The sequence below is a fragment of the Meriones unguiculatus genome, chromosome 2, assembly GCF_030254825.1.
Source record: "Meriones unguiculatus strain TT.TT164.6M chromosome 2, Bangor_MerUng_6.1, whole genome shotgun sequence".
NCBI classification, from domain to species: domain Eukaryota; kingdom Metazoa; phylum Chordata; class Mammalia; order Rodentia; family Muridae; genus Meriones; species Meriones unguiculatus.
In genome coordinates, this window is record NC_083350.1 from 98,848,914 (window position 1) to 98,876,728 (window position 27,815).

The following is a 27,815-nucleotide window of genomic DNA, read 5'->3' on the forward strand; positions in this document are numbered from 1 at the left end:
TCTTCCTTTTACTCACTATACAATGAGAGCTGCTAATATTTACTGAGTGATTGCAACTTGCCCCTCTGTAGTTATAATCCCCACTTACAGATGAAGAAACTGAAAGTTTAGGGAAGTCACATAAAGCCACAGGGAGAAAAACTTGACAGCCCAGACCGGAATTTATGTCTGCCTGACTCATGAACATGAACTTGCAAACACTGAGTCTCCTGGCTCTCCAGAGCTTCTGTTTTCATCCTCAGAGAACATCAGATTGGATGACCTAGAAGGACTTTCCTGGTTTTATAATTCTAGGAACCTTGTATTCTGAATAGAAAATATCTGACCTAAATTTTGTCTGCACTGAATGATGAGAAAAAGAGAAAAGTTTTCAATCATCAAGCCTTGTGATGATTTCAGAGATTTCCGGGAGCCTGTCTAAGGAGTGAATGTGGCATCTCTAAGTTTATGCTACTAACTAAATTATCTGCGTGCACCTAGCGCAAGCTTCTAGTCAACGTAAGCATTGCCTTGTGTGGGGGGCTTCATTAAAATACACCAGAGTTGTGTGTAAGCATCAGTCAAGTTCTCAAAATTGAATAGATCTGAAATCACATACCGATAGCAATAGCAAAACCATTTTAATAGTCTCAATAGAGAATAATTGAGTTAAATATTTGTCTGTTACCTGAGATGAAACATAAAAAAAAAAACCCTGCCTATTAAAAAAAAAAAAACAAAAAAAAAAAACATTCCTTTGTTCTTTGAGGGCATTTTTCCAGTTTGCTTCCCTTTTGTGTTTTAGACAGTTTACATGAAAACTGAAAGTCCATTGCTTCTTAGAATATCAGAAAACCTTATTTGCTATCTTGATTAAATAAATTTCTGGTCTTGATACAGAACCCAGCTTGCATTTGCTGGAGCCCTTCAAAGCGAGAAGTGCACATTTGAGCTGTCATCTGAGACTATTGTATTGTGAATTAGAACTTTCCCCAGCTAAAACCGGTGTGGATTTCAGCACACTTCATTTTCAGTCTGAACCCACAGAGTTGTTTTCTTTGCTTTTAACACGATGGCTGACTCGCCTCACATTCCAATATAATCAAGTTCTTGCCAGGGGACATACTTAAGGACACAAATGTTCTTGAAAGCCAATGTACACCAATATAGTATTAGGCTAAAAGCACTCCAGACCAAAACTTAACCCAGCTTAATCTTTTAGTTGAGGAAAAGTTTTCCCCTTGATAATATGTACTTTAGCTGAAATGAAAACTTCTTCTGTGTAAGAAGTAAGTCAGTGTGTACGAATTTTGAGAAGTGTTTTTGTAAATGGAATTTGCTAACAGAAATGCCCAATATTTGGCTCCTACTTGCACTATATTGAATGCTGGAGGGGAGCAGCATTCAAGTGTGTGCCTCTCCTCCACGGGCAGAAGCATCACACAAGATGTGTCTTTACACTGCCGCCAGCCTATGGTGTCATAAGTGATGCTGAAAAAAAAATGGGGTCTCCTGAAGTCAGTTAGCTACAGCTAAGGGTAGTTAGCACTTACACGCCTAGCCCAAGAGAACTGCATAGTGTTTCCTGTATTCCCTGAGGTAGGCACTGCCCTTGTCCAAAGTGCATGGTCTGGAGCAGTTTGAATTACAATTCTTCTCAGGTTGTTTACATATACACAATGAGCATTTATGTCCTTTGTGTCACATATGCCTGGTATTCGAAGCCCCACTATAACTTTATGCAGCTTTCAGGCGTGCTATTGTTTTTTATTGTGATGCAATGCAAACAGTCGGGTATAGAGTTTTCCATGTGTGCCATCCTGTTGGCCTTCAGAAGAGATCAGGGTTTCGAGTACCTTGGACTTATATTTTTAGATTCGGGATGCTCAGCCTGCATCACTGCTGTCTTCAGTTTCCATCTGAGAACACGAAATCCAATGGAAGTTTAATGACATGCCCTGGCAAGCTCCAGCATCAAGCACATCCCAGATTTGCAGTAGGCTATAGAGTGTCTTGAGTTTTATAATGGCTAGAAAGGTGGGCTGTTTATGTGCCTAAGAAACAGCTTTGGAACCCTCAGGTAATGCATGATGTTAGCACCAGCCAGATTAAACCATCGGGGTGCAGGTATCTCTATTAACATGGGATAAATCTAATGCGTTAGCATAAACTGAACTTTCAGCAACATTTCCTTTTGCATTTATTAAGTTGGTTTTCTCTCACAGTGATTATTTTAGGACAGTCATTCTTGTTTAGGCGGAATCTGAATAGTTTCCCCTCCTCAGAACTGCTTAATTTCTGTGTCTGTCTAAACCCAGCCATCCACCTCTAAGGTCTCCTCAAGCTCTGAAATAGGAATAATTTTCATTTGTTTCCTGGTGTTTTATTGTGTGTATTAGTTCAGTTAAAAACCTGTCATGATAAACTAATATGTTAGATGGTAGTTTAATTCATGTTATTATACAGTATGGAATAATTTCTTTGTTTGCGCAGATGAAACTGTCTTTTACTCCACTTTTAAACAGTCTTAAGATGTTTTTGATTAATAGAGTTGATTTTAATGGACTATTTTTTTAAACACACTTAGCTTTACAGGAACTTTCAAGGAAGAAACAAACGCTTCTTGTACAGCCCCTAACTGCCTTTATTAGCGTTGTTATTGCTGTGATGAAATACCATAACCAAGAGCAACTTGGGGAGGAAAGGCTTTGTTTGGCTTACGCTTCCAGATCACTACTCATCATTGTAGGAAGTCGGGACAGGGACTCAAACAGGGCGGGATCCTAGAGGCAGGAGCTGATGCAGAGGCCATGGAAGGGTGCTGCTTACCGGCTTGTCTCACATGGCTTGCTCAGCCTGTTTTCTTATAAAATCAAGGACCACCAGCCCAGGGATGGCACCACATAGATGAGCTGGGCCCTCCCCACCTCATTAAGAAAATGCCTGAAGAACACATCTTCTCAATTCAAGTTCCCTCCTGTCAGATAACTCCAGCTTGTGTCAAGTTGACATAAAACTAGCCAGCACAATTGACCCCTTGTCAACTTGACATGCTAAGTGTTAAGTCATAATCTTTCCTTTCTTGTTCTTCCCCAAGATCACAGATTAATACCAACATTATAATATAAACATTCCAAATTTTAAAACTAACACAATCGTTTAAAATATTTAAAAATTCAGTTTCTTTAAAATTCAAAATCTTAAAATTCAGTCGCTCAGCTAAGGGCTCCTATAAAATAAAAAATTATGTTAAATAATTTCTTACTTTATGAGGGAAGAATCAGGACACAGTCTCAGTCTGAATGAAGCAAAACTGAACTACAATAATGTAAGTAACTCAGTGTCCAGTTATCTAGGATTCGCTCACAATCTTCTGGGCTCTGCCAAAGGGCTTAGGTCACTTTTCCTGCTCTGCCTTCTACAGCTCACACAGCTTGTCTTCTAGGCTGGCTCCAGGCCTCTGCTGCGGCTACTCTTGGTGGTCAATCCACAGTACTGACATCTCAGAAAATGATGAGGTCTTCTGCTGTAATTGTTCTGCACTTTGACCAGTGGCCTCTCCTGGGGTCTCTTCAGGGGTTCCAACCCTTCCACACAGTTCCAGCCCACTGTTCTCCATGACCCCTTCACACCTTCAAAACCCAGAACCACCTGGGTCACTCACACTCCCAAGTTCAGCTGCCAGCCCAAGGTACAGCCTTGGCTACCGCTGGAACACAGCTTCTGCGTCTTGCCTCTCGGGAAACACTTCCACAATTTCACTTCAGTAACGATGATGCCCTGTCCTTAATCACAGCCAAGTCCTCAGCCCCAGCTGACCAGAATCACAAATTCTTCACAAAAAAAGGCCTGGTGGTCCTTGCTTCCTTCTGAAACTTCACAGGCCAGGTTTCCATCTCCTGCACTGCTCTCAGCATTCTGATCTTCCAGCCAAGCTCCTACAGAACAAAGAGCTCGCTGAGCTCTCACCACCCAACGGCTTTTCTAGCCCAAAGTTCCAAAGTCCTTCCACAATCCTCACCAAAACAACATAGTCAGGTCTGTCACAGCAATACCCCCACTATCTTGGTACCAACTTATCTTAATTAGGATTACTGTTACTATGATGATCATGGCCAAAGGCAAGTTAGGGAGGAAATGGTTTATTTGGCTTATATATCCACATTGTGGTCCATCACTAAAGGAAGTCAGGACAAGAATTCTAACAGGGCAGCAACCTGGAGGCAGGAGCTGATGCAGAGGCTATAGAGGGCTCTGCTTACTGGCTTGCTTATCATGGCTTGCCCAGCCCTGCCTTCTTGAGTGGTGTCAGCGCAGGGATGACTCCACTGACAATGGCTGGGCTCCCCCACCCCATCAATCTCTAATTAAGAAAATGCCTTGTGGATGGATTTTATGGACACATTTTCTCAATTGAAATCCCCTCCTTTCAGATACCTCTAGCTTGTGTCAAGTTGACACAAACTAACCAACATCTGTGCATCTTCCTCCATTACCAACAGCCAAGTAGTACATTTGTTATGACTAATGGACCCACATTGACACCGTAAACACCTGGGTCCATAGTTTACAGTTAGGCCTCTCTCTTGCCGCTGTACAGCCTGTATGTCTGGACAAACTGACAACGCAATGCCTGTGTCTGACATTACCATACACAGTAAATTCTCTGGTTTTCAGCGCTGTTTTAGATTTCCAGAAAACAGTGCACAAAAATGCAGTGCTCTCTCTCTCTCTCTCTCTCTCTCACACACACACACACACACACACACACACACACACACACACCTACAGCTACTGGACTTACAGCTTTCATATTTATGAAACTCTTGTGTAAATGTGACACATTTGTCACAATTAGGACTAGTATTGACATTCAGTATTAACTAAGTTAGTGTATGTATTAGAACTCACCCTTGCTGTTAACAGAGTTCCAACTCTCTATAAATAGGCAACAATGCATCCTCTTGGTTGCTCCCACGTTTTGGAAAGTATACAAATGCTGTAAATACAAACATTTGTACACAGTACAAAATTTTCCCTCTGGATGCAAACTCTGAATGATGTCCCTCTCTCTTCTGAATACGTTTAGTGAAGAATCAGTGGGATCCGGCATTGAACCCTGGTGATTTATTATTGAGCAAAATTGCTGTTTCTGCTTTGTCTTTTGAGGTTTTCTTTAATAAAAGCCTGACATCCGACAGGCTTTAGTACCGAGGCATGGGGGTGCTTTTGTTTCTTCATAGTAGCCAGGCTGCTCATTTCCTGCATTCTGACAGCTTTGCAGACATTTCCACTTAAGATTGGAAAGACAAAAACATACACTACTGACATGAGAAGAGCCAGAAAAAAACAATCTCTTTAATTTTAACATAGTCATTTATGCTGCCTTGTATGTTAGTGTTCTGGCTAAATCTGTGATCTGAAACACAGGCTTCGTTTCCTAATCAGTCCCGGAGGAAATAATTAGTTCCAGGGTGCTAAGTATAATGCCCTTTCTGCAGTGTTCCCATAGAAGACAGCCTCCTTCCTGTCTTCCTCACATGACACTGTATCAATGCCGGGCGGCCCATGCTCCCCCTCCCCCTTGAAAGCAGGGACAGCGCATAGTACCTGTGTCTATAGCATCTGCTTTGTTGGGATGGTTGGAGATAATGATGCACACAAGTGCCTGTTTCCATCACATCTTGCAGCTGGCTTCTTCCTCCAAGTGTTTGGGTGAATCCTTGGACAGATTTACTTTGGGTTCTTTTATTTTTTTTCCCAACTCTGAAGCTGGTACCCCTCTCACTATTCTGAGTTTCTATGTCCATACTATGTAAGAGACTAAACTTTAGGAATCCTGTACTTTCATTTCCACCTTGTAAAGTCCATTTTCAAAATGGAAAAAAACAGATGAAAAGGGAAGTTCTTTACAAGATGATGCATGCAACTCTGAACACTGCAGTTTTATATTTGGTTCATCTGTCCCTAAATCAATTGGGAATTGCTTTTTTCAAACGCTGTGTCTACAGGACTGACTTTTACAAAGCTGTAAATACATTACTTTGGCTCTTCTGTGATTTGGGTTTGTTTTTGGGTAACTCCCTCTTTGAAGGTTCCATAGCATACAGTGTTTAGTGAGCTAGGTCTTAGTTCTGATCAGTGTAAAGCTCTATTTCATTTTGCCTTTCTGGTCTTATCCAGATCCTACTGCTACCCCTGTTGTTTGCCTGGAAATAGTTTACCTGGGAGTTTCTTTTTGTTGTTGTTGTTCTTGTTCTTGTTTTATTCACTTTACATCCCAATTGTAGCCTCATCCCTCCTCTCCTCCTAGTCCCACCCTCCTTCCATCTTCCCCCTCCCCCCTCCCCTGCTCCTTAGAAAAGAGGATCCCCAACAACAACAACCCACTCCAGCACATCAAGTCCTATCAGGACTGAGTACATCCTCTTCCCCTGTGGCCTGGCAAGGCAGCCCTGCCAGGGGGAAGTGATCGAAAAGCAGGCAACAGAGTCCATGTCAGAGAAAGCCCCTGCTCCTCTTACTAAAGAAACATATAAGAGGACCAAGTTGCCCATAGGCTACATCTGTGTAGGGGGCCTAGATCCAGACCATGCATCATCCTTGGTTGGTGCTTCAGTCTCTGTAAGCCCCTGTGGGCCCTGGTTAATTGGCTCTGTTGGTCTTCTTGTGGAGTTTTTGTCCCTCTGGGTCTTTCTACCCTTCCCCCAACTCTTCCACAAGGCTCCCTTTGCCCTCCCAATGTTCATCTGTGGGTCACAGCATCCGTTTTGACCCACTGGGAGGACCCTCTCAGAGGACAGTTATGTTAGGCTCTCATCTGCAAGCATAGCAGAGTATTGTTAATAGTGTCTGGGATTGACTGTCTTCCATGGAGTGGGTCTCAGGTTGGGCCAGGCATTGGTTGGACATTCCTTCAATCTCTGCTCTATCTTTATCTCTGCATATCTTGTCTGAAGGACAAATTTTGGTTTGCCCAAAGTTTAATCATCACTAATACACAGAACCCTATCACTTCCCTAATTAGATTAAATATGCCACTAGAAAACATACACCATTGTGCTTAATATAATACTTTCTGCAGTCATTTTCCAATCCCATGGTTAGCAATTAGCATTATTCACAGGTGTTTATGGTCTTGGAAATTGCTCTTTAAAAAGGAATAAATAAAAAGCTAAGCTAGGGCATAAGCTCAGCTGGCAAAAGCACTTGCGTTGCAAGCATAGGGACTTTAGTTCAGGCAGATTCCCCAGCACCCATGTAAAATGCCAAGCGAACAGCACAAGACTATAACTCCAGCTCAAGGGAGGCAGAGACAGATCCACAGAGCTTGGCTTGGGAGCCCACCAGTCTAGCAGAGTCATTCACTTCCAAGTTCAGCGAAAGACCCTGTCTCAGAAAAATAAGGTGGAGAGCAAGTGAGGAAGACACCCAACATTAACCTCTGACCTTAACATTCACAGGTACACACACACACACACACACACACACACACACACGACAGACAGAGACAGATAAACACACAAACACAGACAGAGACAAAGAGAGAAGTTAGAGACAGAGAACAAGAAGGAAATGATGCCTAGTTTTTAATGAGGCTAAGAGAGAACAAAGACATATTTTAAATTTTTTAAAGTCAGTAATAGACAGGATCTTGGAGCGTATTAAGATTCCGGAGCCTTTATTTCCCAAAGCCTTTGTGCTTTCACCACAGGTCTCATTGGGTCTATTCTCCTTAATTTGTATAATTCTTAAACTTTCGAGCTGGGAGCACCTCTAAAGTGTGACTTTTCAAATATGCAGATTTCTGGATAACAGTCCTTTGGTCCAAGTGTGACGGCTGTCTTTGCTCTTTCCTGTGCTTTCAAAGAAACAACAGTAAAGGAAGCTGAAAGATTATCTTTTAAGTTAGAATGCCTTCTTCCTTAAAAGGGACTCGAACTAAAGGCATGACTAGTTCTTCTGTCTTTGCACAGATCCTTATGGGAGAAAATGACATCTGCAGTGTTTTCAGGAAGACTTCTTAGGAAACAGGCAGGGGTGACATGTAAAAGACCTCTTCTTAAAAGTTCTGTTGCCAAAATTTCAGGAAAGAATCTGTTTTTCTTCCATTTTATTGTAAGTTTTGATGCTGAGCATTGAACCCAGGGCCTCTTGCATGCTGAGGTTTGCATTTTAGATTATTGCCTTTAGATGGAATCTCAGAGGTGGGTCCCCCACTTCTTCTTTGGCCTATGCCACTTTTAGACTAATTGTTTGGTTTGGTTTGGTTTGGTTTGGTTGGTTTGGTTTGGTTTGGTTTGGTTGGTTTAGTTTGGTTTGGTTTGGTTTGGTTGTTGTGGTTGAAACATGGTCTTACTGTGTAGTAGAAGCTGGGCCTCAACTCACAAATCTTCTACCTCCATCTCCCGTTAGCAGGAGCTACAGGCATGGGCCACTGTACATGCTGTCTTCCTTGTTCTTGTTCGCTGTACTCTGAAGCCTTGCAAAAGGAAGAACTCACCAATAGATCACAACAAATGGACACACACACACATATACACACACACATACACACACACATATATACATTCACATGCACACACACACACACTCTGCTGAAGATGTATTTACAAGTAGCAAATTTAAAGACTCAATATAGGACTAGAGTGACAGACAGACAGCCAGGCCAGCCAGTCAGAGAGATCTAGGTTTAGTATGAGATCCTGCGCCTCAAAAAAAAAAAAAAAAAAATAGTAATAGAGTTAGATGGCACACACACATATACCACATGCACAAAAATAAGGTGGACAGACAGCATCTGAGGAAAGATGGCCAAGGTCGTTCTCTGAGTGTGAGCTCCCAACTACACACACTCTCACATGCAAAGACTCAATAAATCAGCTTATTAAGCTAAAATCATAAAATTTTTAAGTCTTGGGGTTTTTTTGTTTGTTTGTTTTTGTTTTTTATCCATACGAATTTATCGTTATCTGCTTCCAAAATAGAGAACAGAAGGAAGACATGAAAACAACTGATTTTACCACCCAGAAGTGGCAAACATCCCCCCCACCCAGTTGACACCTTGTTTGTGTGTGATCCCGCGGAGTAATTACTTAGCCATGCTCTCTCACTGAGAACTGGAAACGTTCTGTACCTGTTGTCTTACGATCTATTTTTAACCACAGTTATATTCGAGGATTAAAAAAAATATATTTCAGGAACTCTTCACCCTCAGTATTATTTTCAGTGGTTAATTACAATATCCCTATACACAGTGGAGACAGTTTTTTCAGCCAGTTCCCTGGGTTATTGTGTCCGTTTCCGATTTTTATAGAGAAATTATAAGCAGGATTTTCCGCAAGGGCTGACCAAGCCACTAAATGTAGACCAACCGAACTGCAGGGCAATCCCGTTTTTGTCGAACTGCTGCCTAAACGAGCGTCGACTGTGTCTCAGCCTCGGGGGCGTACTGTCTTGGACATGCCCCTCCCGCTGAGAGAGCTGGGGACGCGCTAGCAGCCGAGCATCTTCAGCCAACCGGCCAGTCTAACCAACCTCCATTCCGGCCGTAACTCCATCTCTTCATGACTCGTATTTTACGTGAAGGACGTCTCCAGCTCTCACAGTGCCTGGGAACCATGAAGGGATTAAATAATCCTTGCTAATTGCTCTCAAGACCAAGAGCTGTAGCTAAATGCTAATGACAGATCTTTGGAAATCACTTGTCAAACTCGCTCTGATGAGCCGGCTCCTCGGAGTGAGCGCAGGGTGCCGCACGACGGAGTTTTACGCGCGGCCTCGGAGCGCAGCGCTGACAGCGACTTTCAATCAAACTGATGGACTGCGTTTCCAGAGATGGGCCCCAGACCTGCTGTGTCAGCAGCATCTGGAAATCCGTTAGAATTGCCAACACGCAGGCCCCCGCCCACTTCCACAAGCCTCTGGGAGCAGGCCCCATAATCAGTCATCTGCAGAATCCAACGTACAATCGCAGACTTTAGACACACTATGGAGGTGGAGAGCCCCTGCCTTGGTTCCCTGGGCATTCCATGCGGGACCCTGAGCGGGTCCACTGTTCTGGGTAGATGCCGCGTGTCACTGAGCCTGGAGACTGCGCAGCCCTAGAACATAGTTAGAGGGCGTCCCTTTGGGCCATGCTAGATTTCAGGACTTCAAGAGTGTGATACAAGTTGCCCTCTTGGCAAGGGGACGTGTTTGGGATGACCACTGCTCACTGTTTGTGCCCTATAGTCTCGGATGGGGTCTCTGTCCTCTCAGCCTTCGTGCCAGAGTTCTTGAGGCCACGAAAGCCCTCTGAAGTCATTTGCCACATTTCTCACACAAATGAGGCACTTGTTGATGACATTTGAAAACTCAAACTTTCTTTTTATTTTTTTATTTTTTTGTGTTTTGTTTTGTTTTTGTTTTTGTTTTGCTTTGTTTTTGGGACAGGGTTTCTCTGTGTAGCCTTGGCTGTCTTGGACTCGCTTTGTGGACCAGGCTGGCCTCGAACTTACAGAGATCTGCCTGCCTCTGCCTCCCCTATTGTTGGGATTACAGGCGTGTGCCACCTCACCTAGCTGAGAGCCCAAACTATTTTTAAAGAAATAAAGAGGGAGAACTCCCGGGCTGCCAGCAGTGATCATCCAGCCCTGCTAAGGGGCCCTTTCTCCAGGAGCCAGGATACAGCAGCAGACATGAAAACCAGCCCTTCTCTCCTTGAGGCTGAAAAGTCACCCATCACTGCAGCTCTACCCAGGAACCTCTCCATCGCCCACATCACACCTCCCCAGAGGTGGATGTTCCATGGCTCTCTGAGAACTCCGCGGCAGGGCATGGAGCTTCTCTGTAACGTCAGCTTTGTAATGATGTCACCCTTTGGCTCCAGCGACCAGGAGAGCGCCCTAGGAAAGGACTATGTTACCGACTTCTGACTTGGAAAACTAGCAACTCTGCAGGCTTAAACAGGGGGCTGTCTGCCAGTGGTTGCTGAGGGAAAAGTCAAGACAGGTGTAGCAGGCCTGTAGGCTCTTCCAGGGAAGCAGAGCCCATGAAATCCAGGGAGAAACAGAGAAAGCCCTGTGTCGGCATGGGAAGACCAGGAAGACTTTCCCCAGAAAACAATCTTGGCACTGAACTTTACATGGGGGGAGTTATTTTTGAACAAGTATTCCAAGGTCTGCTTTTCATACCTTGCCATCCCCACAACCTAGCTAATTTTGCTGCATAAACGATCATGATTCTGCCTCCTATAGTTTTCAATCATTTGAAAGTCACTGAAGGCCACAAAGCATTACTGTTAGATCTTATTTAAATTTACTTGAGAGAACTGAATATTACCATTAAGCTTTGTAACTAACTAAGAAGCACTAAGAAGCACGTTAGGTGGCCAAATAGTTATGACTCAGGACTGAGAGTCTAATTAGATGGCACCCTCAGGGTAGCCATGGCAACCGCTCCCCCAGCCTGTGCTTCAGACATGCTGTGAGTAACCAGGGTGCCGTGAGGAGGAAGGCTGAGGGCGGGGAAGACAGCTCGCTGGCTCGAGTGACTATTGCCCCAGCAGAAGGACCCACCTACACCAGATGCCTGTCAGTAACCCCGGGACTGGAGGGGCAGAAGCAGACAGACTGTGGAGCCCACTGGTCGGCTACTCTAGCCAAAACAATGAGTTCCAGGCTCAGTGAGAGACCTGTCTCCAAAAGATAACTAAGAAGAATGACAACAGCAGAGTGAGACACTGGTCTCCACCCACGCACAAATGGGGGAGTGCACCTGTGTATCCCACACACATGCACACACACCACACATACACACATATGCATATACACACCACACATACACACCCAAACACACATACACACATATATGTATATATTTACACACACCACACATTTGCACACATATCATACACATACGCACACACCATGTCACACATATCATACATATACACACATGGACACACAAATGTACATACACATATATACACATCACACATATCAGTCACACACATACATATGCACACCCAAAGAAGGAAGGAAGATTGGCTAGCTGAGGCTGAGGCAGCCCCTGTCCACTGCCTCACTCTTGCCTTTCTGTGCTTCTGAGACACACACGATTGAACACAAGCCCCACCCTCGCCATCCTGACGGCTCACAGCTGCACGCCCCCACCCCACAAGTCTCCCCGCACCCAGGAAAAGCATGCTCTGAGCTCAGTGAATCCGTGTTCTCAGAAAGGATGCCCCTCAACTGTTGAGTTTGAATTGAAAAGCGAGAGACTGCTACAAGTCCCAAGGCTCAGGAGGCTGAGGGGAGAGGTTCAGGAGTTGAGGGCTAGCCCGAGCTACACAGACAGACAGAGAAAGGGGTGGGGTGGGGCAGCCAGTGGGCTGTCCTTACAGATATGTTTTTGCCCCCACCAACTGCAGAAATATTTTCAGTAAGTACTACACCTGTGCTGACATGCACTTTCTTTCTTGCCATTGTCCCACAAGCAGAACTAACAATGAAATGTTGTTTACATTGCGCTAGATATTATACATAAGTGCTGCTCTAACACAATGAGAGCACATGCATAGGTTAATACACTTAATGCTCTTTGAAATACGGCTTGTACATCTACGGGTTTTGGCATTAAGTCATGCTCAGCCCTCACAAGGCTGACAGATAGCTGCACTTATTCTCAGAACATGCTTTAAGGCTGAAGCAAAAACCCCAGAGACCACCTCTGACCTGGTGCCAAACGGTTCTTTGTTTATATTTAAAAACAAAAAGAGGCTGGAGGGGTGGGTCACACCTGGCAATGCCAGCATGCGGGCAACTGACGCAGGATAATCGAAGGTTCAAAGTTATCCTCACCTACAGCTGAGGCCATCCGGGCTCTCTGAGACCCTACATCAGAACAGTAAGACAAGGCTGAAGAGATAGGTAAGGCGGCAAAGCACTTGCCTTGTAAGACTGAATGCCTGAGTTTTATCCCAGAACGTGTGCAGAAAGAAAGGAGCAATGAGAAAGAAGACCCCACAGTTCAGAGCACTGGCTGTTCTTGCAGAGGACTCGGGTTCAGTTCCCAGCACCCACACGGCAGCACGTGCCCACTGGCCACTCCTATTCTGGAGATCTGACACCCTCTTCTGGCCTCTGCAGGAACGAGACATGCATGTGGTACATACATACATACATGCAGGCAGGCAAAAACCACATACACATAAAATAAAATAAATCTTAAAAATAAATAAACTGGTGGACGTATTTGCAATCCCAGTGCTGAGGAGGCAGAAGCAGGTGGATCCCTGGGGTTCACAGCCAGGTAGACTAGACGAGTTGGTGAGGTCCAGGCCAGTAAGAGATCCTGTCTGAAGAATGGCGTTTTTATGTGTGCAGGCACACACAGGAAGACATATATACATAGGAACACATAACCACACAAACAGGAAAGGGAAAAGACATTATTTCTTTTTTCTTGATAAATCTAAAAATCCCTTCTTTTAAAAAAAATATTTAAAAGTGTTCAATTACTTCTTCGGAACAATGTTCCAGATAGGAAACTGCGACTCTGCTCTGCTTGGTGAATGCTGACCATCTAAACCAAGAACTAAGGACAGATTTCAAAAATGTGTCATCTCTGTGCAACCAACTACCATTTATCTTGCAATAATAAGAGAATGATAATCTTTTTTTAATAATTTTTTATTAATTACACTTTATTCATTTTGTATCCCCCCATAAGCCCCTCCCTCCTCCCCTGCCGATACCACCCTCCCTCCCCTTTCTGCATGCATGCCCCTCCCCAAGTCCACTGATAGGGGAGGTTCTCCTTCCTGCTTTCTGATCTTAGTCTATCAGTTCTCATCAAAAGTGGCTGCTTTGTCCTCTTCTATGGCCTGGTAAGGCTGCTTCCCCCTCAGGGGGAGGTGATCAAAGAGCAGGCCAATCAGATTATATCAGAGGCAGTCCCTCTTCACATTACTATGTAACCCACTTGGACACTGAACTGCCATGGGCTACATCTGTGCAGGGGTTCTAGGTTATCTCCATGAATAGTCCTTGGTTGGAGTATGAGTCTCTGGGAAGTTCCCTGTGTTCAAATTTTCTTGTTCTGTTGCTCTCCTTGTGGAGACCCTGTCCTCTCCAGCTCTTACTATTTCCCACTTCTTACATAAAATTCCATTCACTCTGCCCAACAGTTGGCCATCAGGCTCAGCATCTGCTTTGATAGTCTGCAGGGCAGAGGCTTTCAGAGACTCTCTGTGGTAGGTTCCTAGTTTGTTTCCTGTTTTCTTCTTCTGGCTTTCAGAAGCCCTCTGTAGAAGGTTCCTAGGTTGTTTCCTGTTTTCTTCTTCTTCTGATGTCCATCCTCTTTGCCTTTCAGGATGGGGATTGACCATTTTAGTTAGGGTCCTCTCTCTTGCTTAGTTTCTTTAGATGTACAGATTTTAGTGGATTTGTCCTATGTTGTATGTCTATATGAGTGAGTATATACCGTGTGTGTCTTTTTGCTTCTGGGACAACTCACTCAGGATGATCCTTTCCAGGTCCCATCATTTACCTGCAAATTTCATGATTTCCTTATTTTTCATTGCTGAGTAATATTCCATTGTATAGATGTACCACAATTTCTGCATCCATTCTTCAGTTGAGGGGCACCTGGGTTGTTTCCAGCTTCTGGCTATTACAAATAAAGCTGCTATAAACATAGTTGAGCAAATGTCAAAATGGGGAACAGAGCTAAACAGAGAATTCTCTGTAGAGAAATATCGAATGGCAGAGAAGCACTTAAAGAAATGCTCAACCTCATTAACCATCAGGGAAATGCAAATAAAAACAACCCTGAGATTTCACCTTACACCCATGAGAATGGCCAAGATCAAAAACTCAAGTGACAACACATGCTGGAGAAGTTGTGGAGAAAGGAGAACCCTCCTCCATTGCTGGTGGGAATGTAAACTTGTACAACCACTCTGGAAATCAATCTGGCGCTTTCTCAGACAACTAGGAATAACACTTCCCCAAGATCCAGCCATACCACAACTAGGCATATATCCAAAAGAGGCTCAAGTACACAAAAAGGACATTTGCTCAACCATGTTTGAGAATGATAATCTTAACCTAGGAAAGCATAAAGAAAATTTGGTTGCATTCTACTGTAACACTCTTCGCAGTAAGCAAGATACAGTAAACCTTATGTGGAGTCTTACTTCAGCCACTCAGGAGTTCGGAGGGCCTCAATACCTCTCCAAGTTCCTTCTGTAAGGCTGGCACCAACCAGAAGAGAGGGAATCCGAAGGCCAGGAGACCTCAGAAATTCCACAGAGATCCTAGAACAGGGAGAAGCAACTAGAAACCAAAGCTTGTCCTGAGCGCCTCACAGGGAAATTTTCTTTATACAAATCAATAAGCCTTGCATGCTCTTCTCAGGGGACTTAGTACAAAGAGGACATTCTGGGCTCTGTATTGAAACATACGGCCACTTCTGACATGGCGCCATAGAGACTGTGCCCAGCCTTGACACTGACACCAAGAGCTGCCTTTGCCAAGGGAGCAGGAATTGTGAGACTCTTTGTCTTTCTTCTGTTGACCATCTGATGGGGAACCACTGTGGTCCTCAGGTCCTCTACCCGCTTCCAACATCCTCCTCAGACTGTCACTAATACAACTGGTTTCAGATCTTTCTTGTTGCCAGAGGCTGGGATTTTACCCCATAGGTCCAGTAATAAAAGCAGCAGTCCTCTGCCACTTGTTAGGCAGTGCTCTTGGGATCCTCTTCATTCTTAGGAGATTAGGCACTGCCCCGTGGCTTCTGAGACATCATCCGTGGGCATCTTCTAGCTCCATTTCTAGTTCCTTTGCTAGAGCTTAAGAATTCATCTCCTACCTGACGTGGTGTTGCACACCTATTCCAAGAATCCAGAAGGCAGAGGCAGGTGGACCTGTGAGTTCGAGACCAGCCTGACCTACAGAATGAGTTTCAGGGCAATCAGGGCTACACAGAAAAACCATCGAAGAAGAAGAAGAAGAAGAAGAAGAAGAAGAAGAAGAAGAGGAGGAGGAGGAGGAGGAGGAGGAGGAGGAGGAGGAAAAAGAGGAAGAAGAGGAAGAAGAGGAAGAGGAAGAAGAGGAAGAAGAAGAGAAAGAAGAAGAGGAAGAAGAAGAGGAAGAGGAAGAAGAAAAGGAAGAAGAGGAAGAAGGAGTCTGCTGCCTGACATGGTGTTGCACGCGTTAGTGCCAGCACCTGGGGGCAGAGGCAGGTAAATATCTATGGGGTCCAGGATCGTCAGGGCTGCATAATGAGACTCGTCTCAAAAAAATGTATCTTTCCAACCAGACATGGTAGCACACGCCTGTACACTTAGCACTCAGAAGGCCAAGTCAGGATCACTAGTTCAAAGCCAGGCTGGACAATATGGTGAAACCCTGTCCTAGAAAAGGAGCACTGGGACTAATTTTCTCCCGAGACCAGGGTCCTTTCAATCCTTACTGCACCCTGAGACACCCCACATACTTTCACCTCCTTAGCCACCCCCCCACATCTGAATTCCACTTCTCACTTCTTACCGATTAGCATGCTGAACATGTAGAGGCATCTCTGTGTGTCTTTGCAAAAGCATGTTCCTTCTGACATTGCTGTCTCTGCTAATGGCTGCTTCATCTGTGATACTTCCTCTCTCATTCATTTGACATGATGTCACAGAGAGCCTCTTGACTCTTCACTCTCGTTTGTGCCCCCCACCCCACCCCCCATTATCCATGCATCTACTTCAGCCCAGCTAGCGTCTGCCTTTGTCCCTCACTTAACCTCCGTCTTCAGTACAACAAGCTCTTTCTTGTGCCACTCCCTACATAACAGCTTCTGATGAGTCTGATCTTGGCCTTTCAAATCCGACCCTCTTTTCCTGATAGTTACATGTACCACCATAGGGGTCTCATGTATAAGTATCTGTGACTTTGCTCTTAGAACAGCCCTCTGCCCTCTCTTTGCCACTCAGATGGCTATTTATCCCTCCAGAGCCAGCTCATCGCCCCCCTTGCAGGTAATCAGGCTTGATAAATGAATGAATGTATTAATTAATTCCTTTCTTACCCTTTCATTGAAGGTGAATCTTTCCCTGTTCACTGTTCCAAAAGTACTTCGTTCACATCGCCATCATTGCCGGTATCAGCTCTGTGGCTGTACCTTATGCCCAGCTCGGCCAAGAATGAATGCTGTGTGAGCCAAGATGGGCTCCTAGACTGCCCCGCCTTCCTCCCAGGAGGCATCTTGCCCAGCCCTGTTTCCCACTTAGATCTTCCTCAGTGCAGCACTTGCTTGGGTGGCCAAGTCGAGCAGTGACATTCACACACAATTTCATAGCCCTTCAGGACCCTGAGCTTTTCTAGCGACTAGCAGAGTAGGCTGCCCAAAGTAACCACTCAACTGCTGAACAAATAAAAAATGGTTTTTTTCTTAATCCTAAATGAAATGCTGGTATTTTCCTCTTAATGTAGCTATATATTGTTTCAGGTTACAAATAGGTCTGTCTGGGAGAAAGTACTCATGGCAGGAGATGAACGAGGTGATTTGCTGAAATCCATTGTTACGCTTTGCAGAGTTCTTCACACACAAATCAGCCAACAAAATGATTGCCTGAGCTGCAGTCACGATCTCAGCCACTGCTTTGCCTTAAACCCAGCATACAGCATGTGATTTCCTCTAGCCTTGCCTATGATTTGTCTTGCACATTTTCCAGAAGTGGTTAGGAAAAACATTCGGAACATGAAAGTATATAATCTTATATTCCATTTTTTAGAATGACTTTTTTTTTGGCAATTGCAAAAGAAAATTGGCAAGTCTAGGTAATTTTAAAACTAGTTAAAAATCACTTCAAGAGAGCTTCTCTTTACGTATTGGCTGGGAACAATACATTTCAAACCGTTGTCCTGGTAAATTTCCTCATCTCGGAAACAGATATGGCAGCTCTCAAAAAGACGTTGTGCCAAGACAATGAGGATGATATAAAAGACCTCTCCCAGTGGCCAAACGAAAGATGCAACATTGTCATCACCACTGAGTTCAGAGAGTTCCTCTCATCATGTTAAAGGCCTTTTTTAATTCTGATCACATTTCAGAAATGTTTAGTGGAATATTGAGTGATACACATAAATTTTAAAGGTTCCTATCCTTTTCCTGAGATGCCTGATGTAGAGAGCCAGCTGTCTGAGGCTCAAAGTGGACTGTGCTTGCACGTGAGTCCTTAGGCTCTTCAATGTGGTAAACAGAAGGATGAGAAAATGGAGAAAGAGAAGCAGAGGCAGGGCCAGCGAAAGCCAGCAGCCATGTCTGGACTTCACAGTCTCACCGCATCTGCTTCTGTCTCTAAATCCTGCTGGCCTTCCTGGCACCCTTGGCTTTTTAATGAACTTGCGCTGTTGGTGAATTATTGCAGTGGTTTCTTTTTCTCACACCGTCTCGTGTGTTTTCTCTCCTATTCTGTTCCCGCCTGTCTTGGGTGGAAAATCCACCAGGCTAACTGTCAGGTAAGTCCATCTCCATGTTTAATGGTGTGATTAAGAGCATGCGTGGAGGAGAATGAAGTCAACAAGACTGTTGGTGACTGGTGACAAATGACGGGGCTAAGCTGGAAGTTTTTGAGGCCGAGTACACTGAAGAAGCTGCTGACGCCCTGTGTGAAGCCAGTGTGAACATCGTCAGGACAGCTTAGCCTGCAGGAGTATGGCTGAGCTGTATGATGGAGCAGCTTGCCTGTCCTGTCTAGCGTTTTTGCTGTGATTCGGAGTAAGGACAGCTCCTGGAAGGATTAGTTGTGTCAAGCAGTATGAAATCCTGTGTGGTCCTGTGCGACTCTGCCATAAATATTATATCCGCTTCTGGGATTTGGCCAGGATCAAGGAAAATTTGCAGGGATGTATTTTAAATCCCTGTTTTAAGTCCACACCTGAACATCCCCTATGCTTTGAGGTGAGGAGGAGTAAGGAAGGAACAGTGATGGCGTATATTTTGTTACTGTTGAAATGCACCTTTGGGCAGATGATGTAGTTTAAGTCTTCTTAGGGAACCAGGCACAACGTTCACTGGCCTCCTGCAGTGTGGAGGGTAAGGAGTGGCCTTGTACCACAAAAAGTAGTAGGGCCAGCAGACGCTTTACAAGCCTAAACCACTTAAATCTGTGTTTGGTGTGTGTGTGTGTGTGTGTGTGTGTGTGTGTGTGTGTGTGTGTGCATGTTTAGCTTCAGTTCATTTTTATCTTTCAAGAGAAAAAAAAACCCGAGGTGCTTCAGTTGCCATGCAACACACACTTCTCTCACAGCATTCTAATTTTAATTTCAGAAGTCGACGGAGCAGATGAAGAAAGTCCCCACTATTATTCTTTCAGTCTCCTATAAAGGAGTCAAATTTATTGATGCAACAAATAAGGTAGGTACCAAACCTCTCTTCGGTTCAAGTCCCAGACACATGTGATCTAAAATCCTGGCACTCCCCATTTCCTCACTCCTCTCCCTCCGCACGTCAGTGCTTCCTGCTCATGCCTACAGCTGTAAATGCACACATATGTACCCACTTACACGCGGAGAAAGGCACCATTTATCTGGGGTCTTGGCCTAGAATTGCTATACCTATTTTGCTCTTACATTTCGCAGTGCTCTCTGTGGTAGACTGGGACTACTCAGCAGTCACGTCCCTTTGGATCTAGAAAACACTGAAACAACAACAGCCCCAGCAAAGCGGTTATTAAAGGCACAGTGTCATCCCTTCCCCAGAAGAGCACTAGCAGGATGAAGAGTGAGGACATTGGTTCTACTGTGGTTCTAAATATATATGCATGAAGTTCTTGCCTTTGGAAACTACACTTGATCCTAGCCAGGAAGTGACTGTCCCCTCTTTTGGTACAGGTCGTGACTACCTGGTATAAGGAGCAAATCCTGACCTTTTGTATTCTATAACTGCCTTTCATTCCCAGCTACCAGGATGAAGAGAGCAGCTCCTGTTTGTTTTCTTAAGAGATGAGATCTGAGGACATGCTGTGTCTTTGTACTCATTGTGGGAAGGCTTAGCAGCTCGGAGGCCAGACGTGGCCAAGTGGTTTGTGTTTTCCTTGAAAATCATCTTAGCATTCCCTCTAGAGCCATGAGCACAGAATCCTGGTACTAACCCCAAGAGATGAGGTATGGCCACTGTCACTGTAAAGGCTGACTGGCTTCTCAGAAAACCCTAAAGCTCTGTCCGTGTATTTTATCCTCCCATCCTTTCAACGGATGAAGGATAAAAGGGAGATGAGGTTATCACCATTTGTAAGCATTTCTCTTCTGCATTGACCACTGGATGTTGCCTCTAGATGCATTCCATTTTAGAGAAACGAAATGGAGAGTGATGAAACCAGTGAACTTCAACAGTGATGACAGGGAGCCAAAGAAACTAGATTGCAATATCAGGGAAAAGTCCCATGGACAATGACCTTAAGCATCTGAACCAACCTTTTAGAAATTTTCCTAATTATTTCTCTATAAAATGTTGTCTTGGCAGTTGGATAAGCCCAAATGCCCCCAAATATGCTATGAAAAACAACCTGCCAGTTTGGGCGAACATTCTAGAGCTCAGGCAGAAAGCTTGCAACACAGCATTGTTATGATGACTAACAGTAGTCAGTGTATATTAAGTGCCTTATCTTTAATGATAGCTGGGCTGTGCAGTGTGTCATTGACAATGGTTATGTCAGACTACAGTCACAGAGACTCACATGAGAACAACCTTTGATTGGCTTTTCTATTTCTTAGAGAATTTAGTTTTCTGATACTTAAAATTGCCTTATCCTAAAATCAGAGTTAAGTTCTCTAAAGAGTTCTCATGTTGGAATATTCATTGAAGATACCATTGCTCTTCCTCAGTCTATCTACTTTAAAGGGAAGGCTTTGGCTCTTGGACTGGCCCCCAGCACACACACGCACACACACACACACACGCGCACACGCACACGCACACGTACATCTTACTCTAACCTGGAGCAACTCTCTCTACCCTGTTGAATTTGAAAAGCTTGAAGAGCGTCTACATTGATCGCATCCTCTCTGACTAGACCCCCACCATCAGAACAGTGTGGGGGGAGACTAGCTGGGTCTACAGCAGTTTGCAAACAGACAGGGAGAAGGCCGTAGACTCAGATGCTCCTGGACCTCTCCAGATGCTTGTGACTCCATTGCCAGTGATTGTGTAGACCTCTGCTTACCAAGCGTCAGCACAGGAAAATAAACATTCTGAATAAAGAAAACCTGGATGTCTTTCCAGTCCTTGCATTGTGGCCTGTGACCAGTTTTCAGGTTCAGGAGCAAAGGCACAGGGCATCTGGTGGCAGGAGGTACCAAGCTGTCTGTGCCTACAACACACCCTGGGCTCTTTAAAGAACTGGCGGACATTTACTTTCAATCAGCTGCATAACTAACTGCTCTTCCCCAACATGGCAATATAGAAAGAGACCAGGTGATTCGAGGGGATAGTTGCTGTGGGGGAGGTTGAAGTAGAGATCAGATTGAGAAGACGGAGGAGAGACAAGTCTAAAGCTACACTGAGAGCTGAGAAGCATGAGAAGGGCTGAGGGGTGGCTTCAGGAGGCTTGAGGGATCTGCAGGAAGGAGAGGTGAACTCAAGTGCTGCTTTCAGGATTCCTTGAGTTTGCCCAAGGTTTGGGAAGCATGGTCTTGGTGGGCCGCTTTGCGCTGAAGTTGAAGGACTTGTGAAGTGGAAGTGTGTGTGAGGATCTCACCATTTCAGATGCTCGTGGCCTCTAAGCCTGTGCTAAGATACATTCACCTCAGTGTGCCTCCACTATACTTGAGTCTTCACCAGTAAAGACTTCCACTGGTAAAGATGGACATGGTTGTCCAATCCACACAGACACCTTAAGGCCCCTGTGCTTTGAGCAATGTCAGCCCACAGGCACAGCCTGCTTTTTCCACTGCCTAACCTAATACTTTTCTATTACTCCATGACTACCTTCTACCAATCAGTTTAAACTACAATGGCTAATTAATTGTATGTTAATTACCCTTCCTTTCACATTAGCCCCCATTACAGAATGTGCAAGATGAACCGTCCAATGAAGCATTTCTTTTTTAGTCAATAAATAGTTCTGAGTTCATAGGGAAGGGCCAGATGCTTCATTATACACACATAAATGTATTGCCTCGCAACTGAGAAAACTAAGCACTAAGCATGATTTAAGAAGGAAAAGGGGCCAGACGTGGTGGCTTACTCCTTTAACCACAGCACTCGGGAGGCAGAGGCAGGTGGATCTCTATGAGTTCAAAGCCAGCCTGTACAAAGTGAGTCCAGGACAGTCAGGGCTTGATACACAGAGAAACTCTGTCTCAATGAGAGAGAGAGAGAGAGAGAGAGAGAGAGAGAGAAAGAGAGAGAGAGTAGAGGAGGAAGAAGAAAGGAGGGAAGGAAAAAGTAAAAGAGATTTTGAATTTGAAAATGGAGCTTGGAATAGATTTAGGCCTAAAACGTTTTAGGGGAATCACTCCTACTTTCATAGATCAGCAGCCCAGAGTCAACTAGTCAACTCCTGCCGGGACCTGGCCACGAGGACTCCAGCTGTTTTGTTACTGACTTTTCCTGAGATTAGCAGGGTCTTCCAAGAGGTGATCCAGTTTCCACATCCAGGGATGACATAGGCTTGGGTCACATTTGCCCTCCCATGCTATCTCTCCTCAACCTTCCCTATGCACCTAGAAAGAGTATCAGATTGGAGTCTTTTCCACTTTAGGCCTTCTTCTTCTTCTGCTTCTTCTTCTTCTAATTTGTGGAGTAGCCGTGAACTGATGCATGGCTGAAGGGGGAGGAATGCTCTCACTTTGAGTCTTCTCCAAAGAGTGAGTTGACCATCCAGACTCCATAAGGCTGCAGCTGCAGAGTGCTTGGCCTTGGATCCATTCCACAGATGGAGAACTGGCCTCTCCATCCCCTAACGTGGATGATGGTGAGAGAGGCAGTATCTCCACTCGCACCTCCCAGTCCTCACCGTGGCCTGCCAGGGATATAGCATAAATGTCTGTGAATATATTCATGCCTGAGTGTGAACTGTCTTAGCAACATTTCACTCCTTTTAGCTGAGGCATTTCGGAAGTGCGTAGATGATGTTTATATAATATAAGCATCACACATACCTCAAAGGAGCATTAAAGCCAACCCTGAGAATGGACTGTATTAATCAAACATGTGAGACATGCCAAGCTCCATTGTCTATGCCAGACCGGGCCTCTTCAGAACAAGAAGGAAAATTCTCCAGAAAATAACTCCTTCTCAAGATCCACGAGTTGCTGATGGAGTGTTCTGCCTAAAGAAACACTACCTGGCTGTAGGAAGAGGGCCAGGACGTTCTATGCTGAAGCCATCTGGCATCGGAATGTTACTTGTTTACGGCTTCCAGTTTCAATCTGAGTTATTTTTGACAGAGCGGCTGCACGTGGTGTCAGCTTTCAGGGCCATGGTGAAGAATGTCTTAATTTAATTATCTTTTACGTGTTGATTCTGTAATTGCCTTCCAACCACAGAGCTTGGTAGAATGAGGGACATGAAGTACTCACCGAGGCTGCTGGCAGGGAAGGACATTTGGGAGTGTTTTCAAGCATTGATGGGTAGACGTGGAGCCCTGAATTGCCAACGGGTTCTTTAACATATGCGATTAAAAAGTAATTAGGGTAACTGAAGCATTGGGGGTTTTATATCTATGACAACTGCAAAAGACATGTGAGAAATTACAAGATTTTTTTAAATGATTGTACTTTTACAGGGCTTTTTAAATACATCTGTGTTTCAAAAGAGGTTTCTAGCAGGTTTCTAGCAGGAAAGATGATGCTCTCTGGTCATTCCATGCTTCAGGACAATGGTACTAAGCCGGCCCTCCCACCAGTTATTTTCAGAAGCTAGCAGGGAGAACACACAAGAATTTGCAATTCTGTCAAATCAGAGAGGAAGGAGGGAGAACAAAAAACATTGCAGTGCCCTCAGTGTCAGCTTTCCAGACAACCCCAGAGCTCAGCACCAACCCCACACCTTCCCCGTGTGAGGCACTGGAGGGCCGGATGTCTCACCTGTAAGACAGTGACGGTAGCACACACGTGCACATACACACACGCACACATACACATACACGCTCACACACATACACGCACACACCATCATTCTGCCGTGGGCCTGGTGAGGAGGAAAGAGCTGTCCTGTCCATAGGTCCTCGCATCCAGCAAGGCACCTGAAGCCTGGGTAGCACACTGGTAGTTTCCCTTGCTTGCACTCACAGCGTCCTGAGAACCTTGAAGAGAGAGGAGCCCACTGAAGTTTCCCCACTGCTTTGTTCTAAACCCACCCTTGCTTTGGGAGCATTTCTCTAACACAAGCAAGGCCCTAGGTTTCAACCCAGCACCTGAGAACAGAGGAGGAGGGAGAGTAGAGGGCAAATACAACATCAAGGATTTGGACAGCCTCCTGTGGTCACAGCTTCCCTCACACATGCAAGCGACAGATGATAGCTCCCAGACAGGATTAGCAGTAGGCAAGACTGCATATCTACAACTGGGCATGGGAAATGGAAATGATAAAATGCTTAGTAATTACTGTTTGGTTTTGGGTTTGTTTGTTTTTGGTTTTGTTTTTGTTTTTTAACTGTCACCCAGACTGCTTCCATATACAGCACTTGGCAAGAGCCACTGATCCAGGATATGACTATTTTAGGTTGATGATGATGATGGTTATTAAATGAAAACATTCCTTGCAGACATGGTGTACTTTGCCGTGGACAGCACATTGAACTGCTTTGAATATTGCTGGCATAGAACATTCTAGAGAAAAAGAAGGGCAATTGGTTCCCAGATTAACTATCCTGGATCTAAAATGTGTTGATTCTCAAAGGAAAACAATGATCACTTGTGTCATTTCTTCTAGAACATAATTGCGGAACATGAAATTCGTAATATCTCCTGTGCTGCCCAGGACCCAGAAGACCTCTCAACATTTGCTTATATCACAAAAGATTTGAAGTCCAACCACCACTACTGTCACGTGTTTACTGCCTTTGATGTGGTGAGTCCCCTGCTCTTTGGATGGATGGATGGATACATACATACATAGGGTCATAGATACATAGAGATGTCAGTTTTGCTCATGCTGCTGTGACAAAACATTACAGTCCACACAGTTTATCCAACAGGAATTTATTCCCCATGTTTTTGGAGGCCATAAGCCAAAGACCAGGGTTACAGTAAGCCTGGTTTCTTCTGAGCCCTTTCTCCCTCCAACATGTGAGGTCATCTTCTCATCAGCTCGTCCTTGTGGCCTTCCTTCCACAGAGACGCCTGTGTCCAGATTCTCTCCTCTTGAGAGTCACACTGGAGTAGGGCCCACACTAATAACCTGTCTTAACTCGATCTTCTCCGGCAGAGCTCTGTCTTCCAATGCCATTACACTCTGAGGTACCAGAGATTAGATCTCCAAATAGGATTTTTGAGGTGATCACAGTTCAACCCATAAAGCCAAATAAGAAGTACTTTTTAGCAGGCTTAACTTCTTGAGTTTTCCATACTGACAGTCTCCCACTTGAGGTTGAACTCTTTTTGAACTTTTCTGATACCTCAGCTGTTGACACTCAACTATCAACTTCTGCTTTCCAGATTTAAGAAATCCCTTCCATATTCTGGTACCAAAAATGCAGTAAGATCTTCCAGCCTCCTATTCCTTTATTATCTCTGTAGGTTTCTCCAGTGGCCATTTCTCAGGATTAGGTGTGATAGAAATGTTTACCTCTGTAAAAGCCAGCTTTCTTTACTGACTAGTAGTCAAATTAGATACTTTGCAAATACCAATTGGGAGACCCAAGCTTTGGCCTCTATGTTCACTTCAAAGTGAGTCTTAAAATTATTTCCTTGCAGAGTGACACCATGCATACCTATATTTGTCATTAAGCCTAAAAACCAACTTAGTACAGGCTTAGAAAATGGAAACAACTTAACAATGCATGCTGCTTTAAGATCTGCATTCCCTTGAGATGACACAAGTTGCCTCTGAGATAGAATCCTGGCCGTTCTGCAGTTGAAGCCGACAGAACAGATGTGACTGTAAATCCGAAATAATTTACAATCAGAAGAAGTTGAGATACTACTTTAGTTTGACTTTTTTCTTCCCTGCTCACTGGATTTTAAATAAACAGATTTGGAGGATTAACAACAACAAAACAGTGTAACTTATTTTGGGAATTCCAGTATAGTTCAATGTGGTGGATACAATACTATTCCATCTACGGCATTTCTTCCAGTTCTAACAAACTCCACAGACCAAGTCCAGCCATGTCCCAAATTTGCACCATGCCAGGCTCACACTTAACAGCTTTTATATCTTACTGTGTGCTACTCAGGCTTTTAGGATTTGATGATTGAAAATTGGAAAGGAAGCATGTGGGCTTTTAAAATAACCCCCTTCTGTTTCAGGAAAGATGAGGAGAATAATGCAAAAATGGTGTGTGGTCAGGACCAGAAAGGAAAACTCTCCAAGGCTGCCTTAAGTATCTCCAAACTCAGTTGTTTGCAGACTCACAGTGTTGATTAACGTCATTCCATTTGGGATTTACAGTTTGGAGTTTTGATGCCAGGAATGTCTGTGTAACCTGCCATTCTTGTGGAATTCAGTTGTTGTTTTTAACAGTCAGGTTTCATTTTTTGTTTTTCTGCAAGTAGTTAGGTTTTCATGACACACTTTCCTCAATGGGAGCTGGACTGGTGGTAGAGAAAGTGCAGGCAGATTCAGCTTCACACCCCAGATCGGCTTCGTCCTTGGTTAATGATCTTAGACTTTATGGAGCCCCAATTTCCTGATGCATACAATGGAGACAAGGATTTGAGGGACTGAAATGAAAGTGCTCATATAGAGCCCCTCATAAATAACAGAGCTTCAGTGCTGGCTGGCTCCTTCCCCTCCTCCTCCTCCTCCTCCTCCTCCTCCTCCTCCTCCTCCTCCTCCTCCTCCTCCTCCTCCTCCTCCTCCTCCTCTTCCTCCTCCTCCTCCTCCTTCTCCTCCTTCTCCTCCTCCTCCTTGACTGACACCAGCCGACAGCTTGTCCCTTTTCTACTAAATGACATGAGATAGGCTTTCCAGGGAGCGTCCATCATGCAGCATGTCCCCTCTGCCACTGCAAAAGTAGAAACAGACGAAAAGTGAAGTAGAAACATTGGGAAGAACACACTAGTTCACCAGGCCTCGTGGCCCCTAAGCTGTTTTCATCAGCTTATGTTACTGCTCCTCCATCACTTAAAAAAAAAATTACATTATTCAGATTCTATATGATCTTGTTTCACAAGACTACCAAAAGCTAAACTAAAACCAGCGCCTGTGGACGTTTGGCCCTGTGGGTGAGACCAGGAAATGGAAGAACAGGTGGGGGTGGAGGAGATGATCAAGCCACCACTGTTTAGTTTTCTGATCAGCCTGTCTTGATAAATTTGGAGGACATGTGGCAAATTGCTACAGCTTCTTTATCTTTCCTCCAGATGTCTGGCTTCACGTAGACACTCACAAGCTTGATGTTCTTGTATCTGTTCCAAAGGATTTTCATTTGACACAAATCTGGGGTCTTAATCCTCTCTAAGTGAACACAGTTAGTCTAACTTCAAAAATAGTAACTAAGACAGTCAGCCTTGACCTGAACCTTGAAGCAAGTCTGAGACACAACAGCTTCGCTTGGGGGGTGAGGGGGGTAGTTTGCTTCTTTGTATCTTTGTATAGGGCCATTCCATATTTTGGTCCAATTTTAAGGCCTTACAATTCCTTTGAGGCAGTCCCCTGAGTTACTCCAAACAACAAAAGAAAGTAACAAA

The 27,815-nt window shown here is 44.5% G+C and overlaps 1 protein-coding gene across 16 annotated transcripts in view; it reads left to right on the plus strand.

Annotated features, from left to right (window-relative positions):
* Anks1b (ankyrin repeat and sterile alpha motif domain containing 1B) overlaps positions 1–27,815 on the plus strand; it is a 1,054,774-nt gene that overhangs the window by 1,006,288 nt on the left and 20,671 nt on the right. For 15 of the 16 annotated variants that reach the window (XM_060377912.1, XM_060377910.1, XM_060377905.1 and 12 more), the window contains 3 exons: positions 18,465–18,476; positions 19,288–19,374; positions 24,895–25,032. In XM_060377912.1, the coding sequence (XP_060233895.1) occupies positions 18,465–18,476; positions 19,288–19,374; positions 24,895–25,032 (237 nt within the window). Of the gene's footprint in view, positions 1–17,463; positions 18,416–18,464; positions 18,477–19,287; positions 19,375–24,894; positions 25,033–27,815 lie in introns of those variants that run through there. The other variant, XM_060377911.1, reaches the window with a different exon arrangement.